This window comes from Solea solea, chromosome 12 (genome assembly GCF_958295425.1).
Source record: "Solea solea chromosome 12, fSolSol10.1, whole genome shotgun sequence".
NCBI classification, from domain to species: domain Eukaryota; kingdom Metazoa; phylum Chordata; class Actinopteri; order Pleuronectiformes; family Soleidae; genus Solea; species Solea solea.
The window spans coordinates 19,935,170-19,954,396 of NC_081145.1; the positions used below are offsets into that span (position 1 = coordinate 19,935,170).

Genomic DNA, 19,227 nt, shown 5'->3' on the forward strand with positions numbered 1-19,227 from the left:
AGATTTATAATATATAATAAGGGAAGTGTTTAGCAACATGGGTGGAGAGATGGTGGATGAATGGGGATGGTGAGCGGGAGGTGGAGAGGAAATATTTTAGTCCTTCTATCTGAAAGCTTTTTTTTTTCTGACAGAAGAGCCCCTGGCCGTTTCTCTCTCAAAAAATGAATCAATTGGGGTTTTCCCTGCGTCAGCGCTGTCCCTTGCCTCCAAGTATGGTTTTTGTGCATGTACAGTATGTGTCTCGCCAGCAAATCCCACAATTGCCATTGTTAGTTTAATATAAAATATGAAAACAATTACAGGAGTCTTTACCAGATGACTTGAGTTGCACAATTCTGCAAGACTTAATTGTTCCTCAGAGACTGTAATTAAACAAGTAAATCATCTCCATAGAAAGGTTATTATAAAAACACTGGGGAAGATGATGTGTAAACCATCCTTTCTTGAACTGAGAGGGTACAGCCATGAGTTACAAAATACTGTACTTTCTCTACAGAGCTCCCCCTTGGGTCTGCCACTTTATCGTCACTGTCGCTAAACCTCACCCCAGATGTATCCCCCTCCCTCCCCCTTTCCTGGCCATGTGCATGCAGCCACTCACTAAAAACAAACCAGCAACAGACATCGTTCATAAAAATGGCCGCCTTTACAGCAATAGCAAATACACACAAATACATAGAGAACAAGTTTATCCAAAAGATGCATACAAGTGCAACAGCAAGAACTCCATGTCAGTATTTGGTTTGCATGCTTCTGTGGTCGTCAATTCGTCAAGTCTGATGTGTACTCGTGTGTGGCCCCTCACTCGGTCACACACACACTTGTTTCCTCTTCCCCGTTTCCTCTGACAACTGTTTTCTCTGCTTCTTGGCTCTGCCATGATGAACGTAATCATATAGTCGGTGGTTAATGTGTGTGTGTGCATGTGTAGTTCTGTAAAGTCATTTGTGTTTCTTCTGAGACCCGGACTCCCACGTCAAAGGTCCTGATCTTGCAAGGCTGGTTTTCTGGTAAAAGATGGTAGAGGGAGTGGGGACAGCTGCCTAAACAAGCCATTTAACCGTCACAATGATTTGTTACCTTTTAATTTAGGGTAAAAATACCGGGAAAACTGTGAATGACTGACTGGTGGTTTGATGTTGCCTGTCACTCAAGCAACACATTTGTTTAACTATGTATATGTTTGTAGTTGTTAAACACAGTGTCTGTGTCCTCAGGTGAGTCTGGACTTGGGAAATCAACCCTCATCAACTCTTTGTTCCTGACTGATCTGTACTCAAAGGACTACCCCGGGCCCTCTCTGCGCATCAAGAAGACTGTACAGGTGAGTGTTTTCAATCTTCAGCTGAAGTGTGCCTTCAGTTAGCTAACACCAGATCTCTTTTAACATCCACACAGAGCCTCCTTGATAGTAAATCTACCTATGCCATCTGGTCCTCGACTATCAAAATGTGTTTTGTTTTCTATTTGAATCCAAATGTGTGTTGACCTAATAGCTATGAAAGCGAGAGGAGGAAGAGAGAGGGATGAAGCTTCTCACATGGGGAGAGATGGCAGAACCAAGAGGGAGACAGCAGGGCCACTGGGCTTGGTTGTGTCCTTTTATGGTCATGACAAATGGAGAAGGGCAACGAAGCTACAAGCGGAGCAGCAGAGGAGGAAGGGAGGAATGAGAAGCATTTAGTGAAAATGTTGAAGAACTGTGAATGAGATGGGGGTGGGGGGTAAAATATATTATAACTACAATGAGGCAGGAGAGAAGGGATGAGTGCAAAAGAGGAAAGTGGGATTCAGGTAACATCGGAGGGACCAAACCTGTGAGTGTGGGGGAGTAATACTGAGTGGGAAAGAGAGAGAGAGAGGTCTCATTGAGGGGTGATGAAGAAAAACAGGGAATTTGATGAGAGTCGCCACAGACCCCTGGGGGCAGAGAGCGTCAATAGCAGGGCAAGAATGTTCCCATGACACGTAACCAAGATATACAATAAGAGTATGGACATGGATGAAGTCCTACTGCTACATGGACATGTTCCAATACTGATGCACAAAGAGTTCACTTCTACTTGTCAAAATACCCGGAGTGCTACTTGCAAGTACTGTTTTCAGAGCAGTGTAGCAGTAAAACTTAAAAAAACAAAAACACTCAAGTACTTTAATCTTCATGTTGCTGTTTTTAGATACCTTCTGCACAATTAGTGGGTCTTCAGGTATGGAAGATTGATGGGTGACCACACAGCAAGAGGGAAGTCTTTGCCAGTGTGCGATGTTTGATGACAAACCCTGGTGCAGTTCGCATAGTAGAGGCAAATCATATGACGTCACCGTATCGCTTGCCTCTCCACCTGACAGTCGTCGTTTTTCCAATCTAAATTTACTCTGGCAACAGTGAAAACGTCAAGAGCTTTTAGATCCAGACTCTTTTTGGTCCATCGCTCTCATCAAACCTCATGAGCACAGCGTGAGCTCAGGCATGTAGAAGTTAGCATGTGTTAGTGTGTTTGCCATTGGTGCTGTGGTTTGAGGCCGAGGAGGAGAGATGGGGTCAGAGTATTTATATTTCAGAACAATCTCATGTTGTGTCGCGCACTCACATTCTCCCAGATCCGATTTCTTTTAAATGATGGTGTTGAGACTGACGGCATTCTTGAGGTTTTCTCCCAATCTGTTTTCCTTCGCAGAAATGGTGGAAATAGCAGCGTTGGTTTGGAGATGGTTGACAGGTCATGCGCAAACACTTGCGGTACAAACGCACACTTTTAACATGCACTGGTTGTGCAATTAAGCTCAGATATGTCAAATTATAGCAGTGCTTGATATATATATTTATATATATATACACATATATGCTCAGCTGTAAAGTCAGACAGATTATGTGAAGGTTTGTGGAAGCTGAAGAATGTTTGTGTTAGAGCGAGAGGGCTGTAGTTTGAGTTAGAGGGGGGATCCTAAAATAACTGTGGCCTTGTGAAAGTATGCAGCCGAGAGAAGGAACAGCAGGCGAGCTGCAGGAAATGATGGATCTGTGACTGATTGTGAAGAGTGAGATTGATTTTGTCTACTTTTTCAAACTGGAGTCATAAGGCCATCAGTTATTTAAGATTCATTATTTTAACAATAATATGTTAGATCTTGAACTCAGTGCTGGGATTTATTAGTATCCTCCGTGTCTTCACCCGACATGCTTTGTCGGCCACACATCCCGCCTCCCTCCAGCCGTAATGCACCAATGCTGCATTAATGCGTCTTCATATCCGATCGCTCAAACAACATTTGGACGCGGTATGAAGACACATGCTCACATTGTTTCCACGTGTGAACTCACATCTGTCCTCAGGACACATTAAAGTCTGCCTCCTCAGCTGTTGTCCTCTGAGTCTGACCTGCTGCAGTTCTTTTTTTACATTTCTCCTATAAGGGCCTATACGATATTTTTGTGGACACTGCCACAATATTTAACCCTAAACCTTTAACTCTGCCGTTATACAGGTTGGGGAGTGAGATTTCCATCTGAGGCAAAGTAGCACCAACCACGATGCTATCGTCCCTGCTGCACTTTGATTCTGACGCAGTTGTCCGTTTCTAACGTTATAAAGCACGAGCAGATTAGTTTGCTCTGCTAAAGAGCGTTCTCTTTACAACCAAGCAAATCTGCAAGGTGCAAACACAACAAGCTTTTAAAAGAGGGAATTGTAGATCACACTGACTGGTTAATTAACCTACCAAATTACACTCAAGATTAACCGGCATATAATTACTGACATTCAAGATCTCTGAATCCTCCTCCAGCAAATCTTTAGCACTACACACTAATACTGCAATAACTCTTCCCCACAGTGCATCAGATTGGCTTTTCTGAATCTCCCAGAAGGCTGTGTGGGTGCAGAGTGATGATATATCACCAGTAGTGATGGGCGATATGGGAAGAACCATAATATCTTGATATTTTTAGTCCATTATCCTTAAAAAATTAATTTTCATTGTCTGAGTTATAACTCACTATTAATGTGTGGAGTTTTAGTGTGTTTCATTGGCTTTTGCTGTCATTTAAATACTCAATAATGTCAGTTAAACAACCACAATATTATCTTGGAAAATATCTCTTGCCATCCCCTACTCACCAGTGGCCTGAGTGGGAGCCAATAGTGTCACATAATTAAGCATGTAGGCTGATGAGCGTGGGCCCATTCCTCGCTTCATTGAATCATGTTCAAAAGTGTTGAATCCTCATGATCAGAATGTTACAACTCCATTCAAAGCTGGAAGGTAAATGCCAACAATCAACTACACTGAAATGATGGGGTGTGTTTCAGGTGGAGCAGTCCAAAGTGCTGATCAAAGAAGGAGGGGTCCAGCTGACACTCACCATTGTCGATACACCAGGGTTTGGAGATGCAGTGGACAACAGCAACTGGTGAGATGTTTGTTTAACTTTACAAAAAAAATATGTGTTTTTTTTTTCTTCATCTGATTCATATACCCTTCCACCATCTCCACAGTTGGCAGCCAGTCATAAACTACATTGACAGCAAGTGTGAAGACTTCCTGAATGCAGAATCCAGGGTAAATCGCAGATCCATGCCAGACAACAGAGTCCACTGCTGCCTGTACTTCATTGCACCGTCTGGACATGGGTAAGTGCTTGATGTCATTGGTCATATTTAAGCTTCTGTCAATGAATGTGTTTGGTGGTTGACAATCCCCCTCTCTCCTCCCTACATCACCTCACAAATGTTTGGTGACGGGGAGTGTTTGCAAAGTGAAAGAAAGCACAGAGAAGTGTCTCTTTGTTGAGCTGTGGCCCTTTTCTTGGATTAAGTGTTGTGGGATACAGGAAACGTTTCTCTAAGCTTTACTGGCAAAGCCCTGAGCCTGAAGGACCCATGTCACTGCCTCTACATTCTAGATTAAGGGTCACTTAAGACTCCGGTCTGGATCCAGACCCAGATGCCGTTCTATCCAGACATATGCCACAAATCCACAAACACTTCCGATTTTACACATTAAAGTTTCAGTTCTCTGAATCTATTCATTTTTAATATTGTGAAATATTTTTATGACTGACAGATGCAACTTAAAATAATGTATAGTATGGCAAGCGGCTTCCTTTCTGAGAAGGGAATGCCCTTAAAATAATTTGAATGCGTCTTTGGAGATTCTCAGCCATCCAGGTCACAGTTCTCTTCCTCAGCAGTCAGTCTGTGTTTTTTGTGCTGTTGCAATTGACAATTAATGAGAGAGAGAGACTGTATGTATACAGAGAGCATCAACTGAATCAGATACTACACATTTTTCTGATCCTTCCACTACAAGCAGTTTGGTTCTAATGTAAAAATACAGACATTTTAAAATTCCTCAGTTTGAGTCTAATGAAAAACGAAGGTCCTTTAACATGTCTCTGGTTTGGTTTACTCTTACGGAAACGTCTGCCTCTCCACCGCGCTCCTTTTCTCTGTTGATTATAGTAAGTGTGTGTTTGTGCCATAGATGAGTAGGCTGCCAGTCAATGTTTGTGACCCACAAGAGGTTATATAACCCAGTTCTGCTCATGCTCAGTCGAGTTCTGCTCTCCATCACTGAATCACCCAGTCAGGCGTCCACAGAGTGGAAGCTCAGAGCGGCAAACAAAGGCGAGAATCTCCTGTGAGACAAATGCGCCCTGTCCTCTGATGTGTGTGTGTGTACATGTGTAGTGGATGGAGGGTTCACTTGGCGCTGGTCTTTTTTCATCGTAGCTGAATCTGAGGAATCAGCCTCAGGTCAAATGTGAAGCTGTTTCCACACGACTGCGTAGTATGTGTATGTAGAATTAATTAATTGGTTTAGTTTAATTAGACACACAGTGTTCGCATTTTTTGTGTTTTATCAATAAGAGGCATATACATTTGCCTATATGTGCTGCAATTTGACATCATTCAGTCAAGACCTGTGCTGTATTGTAAAATTAAAGGCAATAATACAGACCTTAGTCTAACTACTGGTCTGGTTGATATGACCAAAAATATCAATATCATATCTATTCAGTTGATTTAGATAATTGTTGTGATTATAATTGAAAGTGAAATGTAAAGAACCAGGTAACTGTGGTGTTAAAATTCTAAACAGACAGAAAACAGCAATCCGTGTGTTTGAACAATACATTGAACATTATTTTGATATATTTTGAATCTTTTCTGTATTGCTGTTGAAGAAAAATACATTGCAATACATGTATTGTTATTGAATTTTTGCCCATCCCAGTCCCAACCCAATTTCTAAATGGTTAGGGTGCATACCACATGGAGGAGGGGGAGCATTTACTGACCGACAGAAAGGGAACCACCTCTTTATGGAGTTCTGGCTCATGATTGGATAAAGTGTTATTGGATACTGGAAAAGTTTCTCCCAGATTTACTGTGAGAGCCTTGGCTGAGAGACAGCTATCAAAATATAAAGCTATTTAACACGGATTATAACTGACAGCACTCAAGTAGTTGTGTATCCATAGATGAATCTTTGAAACCGGAAAAGCAAACTGTCTGTTGCTGCTGACTGGACTCCAGGCTTCTCTCACTGCTGGTTTAAAGTCACTGTGCAGAGACAATTTCTTGAAGTTTGCCCTCATTCTGCATTATAGACCCTCCACCTGACCCTGTCCTGACAAAGTCGATCTTTCACAAACACTTTCTGTGACCCTGTGACCTACTGAACCTTTGAACAGCTGTTTTTTTTTTTGCCCTTTGTTTGTCTGCATTCCTTGGATGAGAAACGAGCATGACACAAAAACATGCGCACATTTTCTACATCCATGTCCTCACACACTGAAGAATGGCTTCCACCCACATGCATTAAAAGTATGTAGGAGTGTTATTACAGTCACAGCTGATTTAGCCTGAATTCAAGTATGTGTGGTTTTAATTTCACTATGATTTGTGTTGTTGTGCAGCACTTACTCACTTCTCACTGCTCACACCAACAGCCCACCAAGCTCATTCTCAGATCACAGCTGCCTGGCCACACTAGTCTTTTAGCCAGAGATGGAGACTTCATGTTGGGGGTATTACAAAATAAATCTCCTCGTGAACTCAATATGGCCAAATGAGGAGGTGATATCACAGGCAAATTACAAAAAAAGACCATATATATGCAGTGTATGGTTGTAGTTGGTCCTCTGCTGGTGACTTATTGAACTACATTTATTTTGAAAAACCTCTGGAGTAGTGTGGTTATGGATTTTTTCAGTTATAATAGTACGAAACTGTGAAATTATGTTAAATGGTCATGCAGAAGCCTCAGGTATGAATGATGTCAACTCGGGCTGCAATGATGAATTGATTAGTATTTGATAACTAAATTAACATAGTAACATATTAACTATAGACTTTCTATGCTCCATATGACAAAGAAATAATGAAAAGTGAAAAATTGTTGTTATTGTGGATTAAACAAGACATTTTAGAACACCATCAGCCCTAATAGCAACTGTTTTTTTTAATGTTTTTTGTGCAGTGTAAAAGAGAAATAATGCACTACCTACTATTCCCAGGTGTAATAATTACATCTCTGATTGATGGAATGGAATTGATAAAATGTACACTTTCTACTTTCTACACCTGTATACATACAAGACACCTACTGTAATATTCTGCAAGACTATTGCAACAAAAAAAGGTTTAAATTCAAATAGTGCTGGATTTTGTTGAATAATCATTTGCAGTGGTTTATAGGATGCATATGTACTACTAATTTGTTTGCTTTGAATGAATGTTTATGGCCTCAATTCATCTTGTTGCTGGTTGGTCTGCCTCCTCATCATAGACCTAGAAAGAGAAATCAATGATTTGGGCAAAAGTGGGCAGTCACTGCTAAGATCTATAACACCCACCACTTTCCTACAACAGGAATGAAAAGCCCAGAAGCTATGCCAGCATGCATTTGGGTGAGACAGGGTATAGATCGCCAGTTGCCTGAGCTAAAACACCTAGAATTATCAATGATGATTAAATAGGCTGTTTAAAAGGGGGGGAAACCTTGTCTTTCATGAAAAAAAACGTGTATTCATAGGTAACCTGTAGATGATTTGAATCTCTCAAACTTCTGCATGGTTCTTACATGTCCCTCTGTCTTTTCTTCAGTCTGAAGCCGCTGGACATTGAGTTCATGAAGAGACTCCATGACAAAGTCAACGTCATCCCTCTTATTGCAAAAGCTGACACCTTGACCCCTGAGGAGTGCCAGCTTTTTAAAAAACAGGTCTCTTTGTTTGTGTGAACCACATTGTCTGTTGGACGGACAGTGCTGGTGTTTGTAATTCAGCAAGCTACAAATCTACAAGTGTGCGTTGTTCTGATCTCTGTGTCTCTCTCTCGTAGATCATGAAAGAGATACAGGAGCACAAAATCAAAATTTATGAATTCCCAGACACAGAGGATGACGAGGACAACAAGCTCATCCGAAAGATAAAGGTAATGAACCACGGCGTCTTGTTAGTCCTTTTAAAACAACAGGAAAACATCTGCCCCTGTCCCTGTTCTCCATGCCTTGCAGCCAAACTGCTTAACTGATAATTAGCTTCACAGACGAGCTCATTAAAGAGTGACTGTCATCCATGTAACTCTGCCCCAGTAACTGTTGCCTCTTGCATAGTAACTGTCACTCATGGTTACATATTTTCCTCCACTGTGATGGTCACATTGAGGTTTAAAATCAGGTTTAATCACACCACTGTTTCAGATGAATTTCATTAGATTTAAGGCTATGTTTATAATTTGAAAAGGAACCTTTATGAACATTCCTACAAATATAAATGCACATATATTATGTAGAAATACTTCCATTTCTTTTTTTCAGATGTTTATATACATCTGAAAGAGATAAAACTATACAATTATAATACGTTAAAACTGGAAAATGAAATAATACTGTATACTACAATCGTACAGTGGGTTCAGGACCTTTACCAGTTCACTATGGAGTTTGTGGGTGGTCATATCTTGGAACCAATGAAGCCAGTGGTGCCAGTTTTACCTGAGATGAGCTCTCAAAGTACCATCATAGGGAGCTTTTGTACCACCAATGGTATGAGAGGTCACCACAGTTTAAGAAACATGGATCTAAGCAATAAGTCCAAATTGAGCACTAAGGCTTGCAGTTTGTATGTAGCCATAACTATCACTGGATTAAATTCCCTCAGCTGTTATTGACTCAGTGGAATGGGAGCAACATGTCTTTTGAGTGCTAGAACAGGGGACAGGAGTTTCAATGGAATACGCCTCTAAACATGAGCCATGTGTCTTCCAACCCAAGCATTCACTCGATAGATTTGTATTCACTCGCCTCATCGGCTGTGTCTTGCCAGAGGCTAAAAAAAGAACAGTCGTCGTAACAACGGGGATCAACATTTGTCTGTATTCGTGTCTTCCCACTCCAGGAGAAGATGCCTCTGGCAGTAGTCGGCAGCAATGTGGTGATTGAGGTGAACGGAAAGAAGGTCAGAGGTCGCCAGTACCCGTGGGGCGTGGCAGAAGGTAGGTTCACTATCTTTCACTGTCGGAAATGAGGAACACACCTTTCATTTTGTGTTCAAGCTGCAAAAGCTTTGATGTGTTTGACAATGTCTCGCTGTCACTCTACGTTCTCTGTTGGAGTGGATGAAGCATGATATACTCGAGTGTTTCACACAGTGCATGTTCCCCACAACGGTCCTTTGTATCTACTGAATGTGTTGTTCGCTACCAAGTCCACATCACTGCTCCTCCAGGTTTTCAACAACAAATGCAAAGCAACATCTGGAGGGATAATGAGCGACACCTGCTGGTCAGACAGGGGGTCTAGATGGAAGGATTATGTTGTGCAAATCATCCTATCATCCAGAGAATTATGTCAGATAATATTTTAGACACCAATTTTGTTATAAAACCATTATAACATCCAGACTGGCAACTGCCCATGCATCTGTTAAAAGACAGTATTATAATATCAATCAATGTGTATAATCCTTCAGCATCTACAGCTTTGAAGAGCAGCTTATCTATGGGTTTATGGACTGTGACCATCTCAGACACGTGTTTCCATCATTTGGTACTTTACTGTGTTTTTGTCCCATTGTCCCAATTCATCATTCACTGAGAACTATGTGTGTCTCAGCACTGTGTCCGATACAGACGTGTGTGGTTGTTGTCCCACAAAGTTTACAGGTAACCACTGCTCTGAAAATGGATCTGTGGTAGCACCAGCTCCCTGTCGTTCACACTGTCACCTCAAATGTTGAGTTGTTTTTCCACATGTGTCGCATATAAAAAGTAGGGATGGGCATTAATCGATCGTCGGGAGAATTAACGATCAATTATCGATTAATCATTAATATTTTTATATTAAAAATCACTATTTATAGGCTAAAAAAAAAATCAGTTAATAGCTATATTAAAAATACAATGAGACCTGGGACTGGGAGGCTGCCACTCATCCGTGTCAGACAACGCAGGCTCAACTCCCCCAGCCTCTGGAATAGCCGCCCTACCGATCTTCGCTGACTATGCAACAAAACCTGCATTAGTTTTATCGCGAAAAATTAACGTCATCGACGAAATTCTTAATGATCAATGAATCGATCGTCGATTTATTATGCCCATCCCTAATGAAAAGGATACATGATCTGCATGTACCGCACATAAAAAAAGTTGTCTGACAACCTCGTCTTTTATTCTTATCTTATTTAAGGTTTTTAGTTCAAAGTGTGACTAATTGAAAGCAAATATTCAAGAGCATGAAAGCAGTAGTAGAGAGAAACAGTGTGAGAGAGTGCACAGTTTATCACTGGCACCATAGATTTCTAAAGATTTAAATAAATAAATAAACAAACACGCATACACAGAGTGCTGTTAGTGGGGAGAGACATAGTGCATTATGGGATATGTTTCTTCAATGTACCCGCTGACATCAGGCTGTCACGTCTTCACCATTAGCCACAATGAACTGCTGTTGCTCCTCCTGGTGTTGTGATGTCTGTGAGCGCCCCCCCCCGAAAGATGATGTGCTCTGTCTCTCTCTCTGTATAAAGTAATATACAGTACCTGTGTTGCTCTGTGGTTGACCGTGATTTCGTCTTTCACGTTTTCATTCTTTCTTTCCTTCCTCTTTTTTCTTTTTTTCTTTGTCTATTCTTTTTCATGACTGACAGAGGGCATTTTTGGTAAACAAAACCATCTTTCCACCTTATTTCAACCTCATTTTTATTCCCCCTCCACTCCTCCACTCCTCCTCCTCTTCCTGAGTGTCCTTCACCCAAAACTCTCCGTCCCTCCACCTTCTGTTGCTGTGCTGTCTCATCCTCATCGTTAGGCTGATGGTCACACCAATGCTCTGATCAGACCTGGGGTGAATTCAAATGTAGTTAAACCTTCCCGAACACAGAAACGCTTGAAAATAAAAGAAAGTAGATGAATCAAATCATCAAATATAAAACCATGTGTCTCCGACAGAATCCCTGCTCTATGCTCTAGGTCTTGTCTGATCGATCAGTTGGGACGGTTTGATGTTTGATGAACTTGAGCTGCTTGGAAAGTTAAACTTTTCTCCACTTATGCCAGATGCAGCACTAGCAAAGCAAAGTAGCTGATCCACCATGCAGTTCAGCAACAACAAAACAGAGAAAGAATGACTTTATACCAATTCTGTATGAGCCTCTAAAAGTCCTTCAGGATTAAAATACTTATATTTTACAGGTTAAATCCTCCCGCTCCTTGTTGTCAGTCATCATAGTGTATTCCACTGAGCAATGGAGCTAGACATTTAAGTAAGGGGACACATGTATGACTACTTTTACTGTCTTTGTTCCTGTTACTCAATTTATGAGTGAACCCTGAGAACCTCACTGATGGTTTATGTAGTTCAGTGCATCGTGAGGCTTATTATTAGTATCCGTTCTCTTCATTCAACAGCACTAAGCTCACCACAGTAACTACTGACATCTGGGATCTACACGGACAGTCAGTCAAATAGGTTATCCGCATAGGACACAGCTAAATCTCAGCTGTCTCAGATCCTTTTACTAAACTATACATTACTCTCATGTCTCAAACATGAAAGTGGGGTTGTCCTTAAGGACAGATATACACTCTGCAGAAAGAGGGAGTTGTTGAAGTGTTCGCCCATCTTCGAGCAGATCAGTTTGTGATTTTGATCCCAAACTTTTCTGCTTGATCGCCGATGTCTCGCAGACGGACACACACTGACGTAATTGAGTTTATGTGACTTAAGACAGTTATCATACCATGAAAGTCTCATACTGTTACAACCCAAGTTATTGTCACCATTAGACGTTTTTTTGTGATGTCATCGTCCTCCCAGATCTCAGTAAATTAACAGTACAGTTATAAATGTGACCAATAATAATAATAAAAAAACTTCTTGATTATTTCATCCCAGGTCTGATGCTAAAAAAAAAAAATCTCCATGCAGAAAAGTAGAGGCTGTTTGGTGCAGAAAATACAGCTGTAATAGAGCCATCATCACTCTAATGCCGTGGTTCCCTTCTTTGCTCCTGTGGTATGAAGTGTGGCAGTTGGTTCTCAGCCCTGCTTTACCACATAATGAGCCTCACTGGGTCGTGTTTGACTTCCATCACTTGTGTTGGAGCAGGGTGAGAAACATGCACGGGACTCCGTGTCATCACTGGACCAAGGACTGGGATCCACCATCCTAACACATCGCTTATAGGTTCATGGGCAGTTGATGTTAATGGTGGTTTGGTAGAAGGGCATGCAGCAGCTCATTGAAGTCATCGAGATAACACGCTGCTTGGTATCATGAATTCTCACTCCATTAGTGTACGTTTAACCTAAGGTTTCTTTAGTTTGTTTGTTTTTTTTAATGTAGAAATACAACGTTTGCAAAATACATCCGGATAACAACTGTGTACACGCGCACTTTAGTTGCATGTTGCAAATAAATATCCAGCTTTGTGCTCTTGATTCATCATCATGGCCTTAATGAGCACTGTTAGGAAATCAAAATGCTTGGCTTAAAACACCTGATGCACAACAGCATTTGTGTTCATATTTCACTTATTGTCAGATTATTTACTGAAGTGACAAAAAAAGAGGTATGTATCAGGTATTTTCTGCCACGTCAACTATTATCTTCTTTGTCCGTAGACCCTTGATCCCACTTAGCTCCTCCACCCGTTCACAGCTGGTCATGCATACCGTAGACCCTCATGTAACTCCCCCTCCAGTAACCACAGCCTCTTTAGCCAGTTAGCTTGGATACGTGCAGGCAATGGTGTTGATCTGGGCTGAATCTGGGCCGGTTCTGGCTCCAAACGGGGCCAAAGCCTGAGCTGTATGTAACACTCCCAGCTGCTCCAGACCCAGATTTAGCCCCCACCAGTGGGCACAGACAGTAACTGAAAAACCATACCCCTCCCCTCCGTCAGAGCTCCCTCCTCTACAAGGGACAGGAGGTCAGTGGCTTGCTTTGGAGGCCGAGGGGCGGGACCGCTTAAGTTTCATCAATGGTAAGGTGTTCTTATTCGCTCCCCTGATGACTGACAGCCAGTCCAAAGGAGGTTAACAAGTAAGGCGCAGCGTACATAAAGAGCAGGCTGGAGAGATTGGTCACACACACACACACACACACACACACACCCTTAGCATTTGCAGTCCTTTCCCAGAATCCCATCTGACCCTGTAACTGTGTCTTTGTGATTGAGATGCAGACTCACAATCATCTAACCGCTTCGTTGACACAAGACCAGTTGTGCGTTTCCTGTCGTCCGAGCAGGAACTCTGAACTGTGTGGCGTCTGTGTGTCCAGCAGTGACGGGCCGTGATCACATGGGAGGAGTTTAATCAGCCGTGAGCGTCAGTAGTGACAGGAGGTCGTGCACAAGTGAGCTAAGATGAAGTCTAACAGCCACTGTTCCACTGTTTCTCTTGTATTATGTCGTTCAGCACGTTTCGGTGGACTTTCCTGTTCAGTCTCATGCATGTGGTTTTCAGTAGCAGCTGGTTGTTGTCGTCAGTAAGAAATCTGATGAACCTTTTGCAGACGTAGCTGCTTTATGACAAACAAGATGGAGGCAGTGGCAGTGGCAGTGTTCTTGACCCGAGACATAAGATAACCCCAGTTCTGGTTGTCTGAGTAGCATGAGTGAGTGTGAGACAGGAAACATACTTTTAATAGATTGGTCTAACGCTTGGAGTTTCACAAGGCATTCACTTCGAATGTTGACTCGCAGTAGTTGTACCTTTTGGAGTGCACCATCTCGTATTATGTTCCCGGCTGTATCTTGCTGTTAGACAGACTCACCACTCACTCTCCTACACTGAAGTCCTTTGCTGCCTCATGTCAAGTCAAAATACCACATTTGAACTTACTGATGGAGGCAGCGTTGGACCAAAGACTTGCTAATTCTGTCCAGGGACATTGGTACACACATAAAAGACATCCTATATGATCATGGCCTGACGTCTCTTTGTTATTGCTATGTTTTTTTTTTTTTATGTAATGCTAATGTAACAGGCCTGAACTCGACTGACCCTCCCCCATAACTAATGTATGAATGAATGAGAGAAAGTCTGAATGAATAAACTTCTGAATGTTTAAAACCAGGTGTTGCTTTGCTTCTACATTTGTGTCTGTATTACTGTTTATCTTGTAAATAACACACACCACAGCTGTGTTGATTTTACTGCCCAAAGACACACGACATGTTTGAGTTGGGAATGCCGTTCCTTCTAAACACACTTTTATTTCCTTGATTTAGCAAAATGTGTAAACTCCCTCAGAAGCGCAGACACCCATGCTTTGCAGAGTACAGTTTCCCTTTGAGACGAGATAGTGATGACACTGATTTTGTTACTACGAGAAGTGTCCATGTGTCATCATTTTCATTTGTATAATTTGTGTCCGTCTCTGTTTTCCTCTCCCCCTTTTGTGTTTCAGTGGAGAACGGCGAACACTGTGACTTCACTGTGCTGCGCAACATGCTCATCAGGTGAACTTAAAACTCATAAAAATGCACTTTAGCCACATTACTTTACAGTCAATAAATGTCTCAAATCTAAACGGTTATTGTTTAAATCCATTATCGGGTTTAGCTTCTACTTGTATTACCTGACTTTAGACTTTAAAATGTCTTGTTCTTTTTTTCCCGCGTTTGTCCACAGGACTCACATGCAGGATCTGAAGGACGTCACTAACAACGTCCACTATGAGAATTACCGCAGTAAGAAACTCGCGGCCGTCACCTGCAACGGAGTGGACACTTCCAAGACCAAGGGGCAGCTCACTAAGTACGGCCACAGGCCATTAACTCGACACACAACACGACGCTGGACTTATAGAAGCGTGTATTTGTTGCTCTGTTGGGCATTGAGTGCAAAAACAAGCTCGTGCGATATAGTTTGAGACCGAGAGAAAATGTCTAGGTCTAAATCAACACGTTTGACAGTAATGGTGCCAGAAATAGCTTCCTCGTCAAACAGAGTCCGCGCAGCAACCACGTCGGCCGCCAATTCAGCTCATTTCTGTGCTCAACAGGAGTCCCCTGGCACAGATGGAGGAGGAGCGGCGGGAGCACGTGATGAAAATGAAGAAGATGGAGGCCGAAATGGAGCAGGTGTTCGAAATGAAGGTGAAGGAGAAGAAGCAGAAACTAAAGGACTCGGAGGCTGAGGTGGGTTTATGGTGTTTCTCTGAACCCTCAATGCGTTTGTGGAAGGGTGGATATGTTTTTTAAGTGAATGCATAACATGTCTCGACCCCCTCAGCTGGAGCGGCGCCACGAACAGATGAAAAGGAACTTGGAGGCCCAGTACAAAGAGCTGGAGGAGAAGAGGCGAGTGTTTGAGGACGAGAAGGCCAACTGGGAGGCTCAGCAGAGGATCCTCGAGCAGCAGAAACTGGACGCCTCCAAGTCAGTAAACACACACACACACACACACAGAGACACACTTTTGAACACTCATTCGGGCAACAGTCTGAATTATTATATATGACAAAGAATAACAATTAGATATAGAACATACATTTTGAGCATGTAACGGTTTTAGGAGGATAATTGACCATATTTAGGTCCAGATCTGGCCCTCCCCACCATTGTGGGTGCCTTCTGATTTTAGGCTGATACAAACAGATAATCTGGACAGATTACCCTGTAGTGCGAGGGGTTAACAGGCGCGATCGTAACGTCATCGGACGCATCAGATTCTTCCCAATTTCACATCAAAGCATAAGCATGGAACATGTTTGAAGTTTACGACTGACAGTGACTTTGTATTTTTGTACTTTGTACTTTGTACTTGTTATCGAATAATCTGTGTCGCCTTATTTTATTCTGGGCGACAGAGAGGGAATATATCAGCATCGTATCATATACCTCTTTTACATACACTAAAATGTGTGGTTATACTTACTCTTTTAGAAACACAGGTAAACGTTATCGCTCTCCATGTCCTCGCAGTAGTTTTTAAGCACTAAAGAACGAAAACCTTTTCTGATTCTGACCTTGTTTGCACTTTCTCTGGTTGTTTGTTGCACAGGACGATGGAAAAGAACAAGAAGAAAGGGAAGATCTTTTGAAGAGAGAGACATAACCTGTCCCCCTCAATTTTACACCGACTCAGTTTTTTCTTCATTCTGCCTGAAGCTCACGTCTCCTGTGACCCTCAGAACACACGCACACACACACACACACACACCATTAAACACACACTGAGACATGCAAATACCCACAACATCCCACACACGTGTTTCTCTGCAGGGTTTTACTATGTTTCTGGAGACGTTAAGTCTTTTCCCGAGGAATGCATGTGTCTGTGAAAGTCTCTATTTTCCTATATTTTCCTGACAATGAGGAGAAGCCTGAGATCCTCTGAGCTTACAGTACTGAATAAACTCGTGGCAGGGACCATGCATAGCCATTTGAACACATGTAGTCCTCATACCCTCTCTAGATATTCGTAGATTTGCTTTCCTCGATGCTCTCTTTTCTATTGTTCTCGAAGGTAAAACGAGTGTAAACACTTTAAAAGGCTCAAATGGTGAAAGACCTTGGTGAGAGTTATGAGAAGAAGGCAGAGTGTAGGTGAGGGAAGGTACAGTAACGGAAAGCAGGCGGCACAGTGGACCAAGTCGTGTGGAATCGAGGCCCACGTCACACCTGGAGTGGCTCAAAAAAATACAGCAAACGTAAAGTTACTTTTAGCAAATGCTTCTTTTGAGAAATGTTCCATTAGGTTGACTGGTGCCAAATGTGTTTTTACGACAAGGGAGCTTTTGAACACGGCCTGCTTAATGTTCGAAAAATGTGGTTACTAGGCAACAGTGGTGTCCAGTCACCGAGTGTCTAGTTTGGTCAGTAGGGGGCGGTCAAGTGAGGAAAAAAACCCAATGTTTTGAGCAAAAGATATGATATTTCACATCACTTCAAAATAAAAGTGTTTGTTTTGATAGGGATTGATAAATATTCATAATACAAACACGTTTATGATGCAAAATGAATCTATTCATAAAAACGACATCGAGATGAAGACTGTTGGGAAACGTTCTGAATACAAATTGAACAATCCCAAACTCAAACCTTCCTATCTTGGCCAAGAACAACCTGTAAAAGATTTTTAATCTCACTGAAATTACTGGAAAACATCCACAGTGCTCCACAACTTTTTTAAAAAACAGACAAATGCCATGGATTCAACTCAAAGTAAGTCAACTCATAAATGCCGTAGGGTTTATTTTGCAGCGAGGTGATGTGAAAGTTTCCTGTCATCTGTCATTGACTCCTACAGGATAACATGAGTCAGATAAAACATGTCAAATGCTGGTGTGACTGGGCCTTTAGTGATAGTTTACAGTGTTGCAGGTTTAGTTTTATAAAAAGGTGACGTGTGAGGTCATAGATGCCGTGACCCGTACAGGTGGATTTTGTGTAACAGCAGCCAGTGTAGTGTAATGGTAGTGTGCGTTTCTTATTTAAAATAAAAAGATATTATGCAAAAGCTTCACTGGTGTCACAGCTTCACACGTAAACATGTTTTATATTGTGATGTAAGTGGTGGGTGTCGTCATGGACCTGAACCCCGCTCTCCGGTGATATTTTTGTTTTTTTTACTTTGGTTATGCTAAAAATATACCCACAACTCTCTCTGTTTTTCATCCATTCATCTGCAGACAGTTAAACTTGGGTCACAAAGTCCAGGTCTGAGCCAATTCAGTTAGAAATCGGCACACATTTGAACCTTTGCTAAAACCTTCCCAGAGTTGTCATGTTTTATTTTCATATGACGATGATATCAATACTACATACACACACACACAGTTGAGGAATCTTTTCTTTTTTTTTCTTTCCCTTGTAGTTTTCTTAAGTAACTCTTAGATGTATCTGTTATATTTAGTATAGTTTTTGTTTAGTTTCCAAACTATCTGCATTTAATAGACCTTGCTAAAGGGAGAGACCTTATACCCGCAGCTCATTAAATATTGCCTGTTTGGATTTGTTTATGATGGAAATGCACATATTAGTGTACATAGTGGAGGCTGCTCAGTGGCCTTTGTTTCTTGACTTTTTTTTCTTTTTTGTTTTGGCAACAGATTTGTGCTCTCAACGAAACTCCACATAACTTTTGTTTCCATGCATTATATACACACTTGCGCATATATATATATATATATATATATATATATACTGTACACATCTATGCCAATGATTACACCTCCTCAGGACTGCTCCATTAACTTTGCTAGTTTCTCTTTAGGTCCAGAGAAAGAGACGTTCTGTTGTACAAGTTTAAAGTAGATTTTTCCCTCTTTTTTTTTTTTTTAGATGCCCGTTGTGAACCACTCGCATTTCCAATAACAACGCCATGTTAAGATAAGATAGGTTTAAGTTTAGGTGAACCTTTTTTTTTTGTTATATATACTGTATGTACACTGTTTTCTACTTCTCTTTTGTTTTTATCATGTGTTCTGACTCTAACTGTACATGTTGAATATTAAAGTTGACAAGGTTATGCTTTAATTATTAATGTGTGCAGACCCTCTACTAACAAATACACAGAGGCCTTAAAAAACACACTAGGTACTACAAAATAAAGAGTGTCCACATCTTGTTACAAGCCACAGCACTTCATAAACTGTCCGTTCACATAACTGTAAACTTTAGTTAGTTAGTAACTACAGTTAACAGTTATGCTGCAGTGACCTGCAGCATCCTTGGCCAAACATTAATTTATCTTTAGTAGTGAA

The 19,227-nt window shown here is 41.5% G+C and overlaps 2 protein-coding genes across 3 annotated transcripts in view; both read left to right on the top strand.

The window, feature by feature from the left end:
- The window catches only part of LOC131469477 (septin-7-like), a 35,403-nt gene extending 16,403 nt beyond the window's left edge, over window positions 1-19,000 (top strand). For both annotated transcript variants that reach the window (XM_058644427.1, XM_058644426.1), the window contains exons 3-13: window positions 1,221-1,327; window positions 4,314-4,414; window positions 4,500-4,634; window positions 8,115-8,232; window positions 8,352-8,444; window positions 9,410-9,506; window positions 14,926-14,977; window positions 15,150-15,275; window positions 15,523-15,658; window positions 15,753-15,898; window positions 16,524-19,000. In XM_058644427.1, the coding sequence (XP_058500410.1) occupies window positions 1,221-1,327; window positions 4,314-4,414; window positions 4,500-4,634; window positions 8,115-8,232; window positions 8,352-8,444; window positions 9,410-9,506; window positions 14,926-14,977; window positions 15,150-15,275; window positions 15,523-15,658; window positions 15,753-15,898; window positions 16,524-16,563 (1,151 nt within the window). In that variant the 3' untranslated portion in view covers window positions 16,564-19,000. The remainder of the gene's footprint in view (window positions 1-1,220; window positions 1,328-4,313; window positions 4,415-4,499; window positions 4,635-8,114; window positions 8,233-8,351; window positions 8,445-9,409; window positions 9,507-14,925; window positions 14,978-15,149; window positions 15,276-15,522; window positions 15,659-15,752; window positions 15,899-16,523) is intronic.
- Window positions 1-19,227, top strand: part of LOC131469481 (troponin I, fast skeletal muscle-like) — a 145,771-nt gene that overhangs the window by 94,459 nt on the left and 32,085 nt on the right. The gene's annotated exons all lie outside the window — the stretch shown is intronic.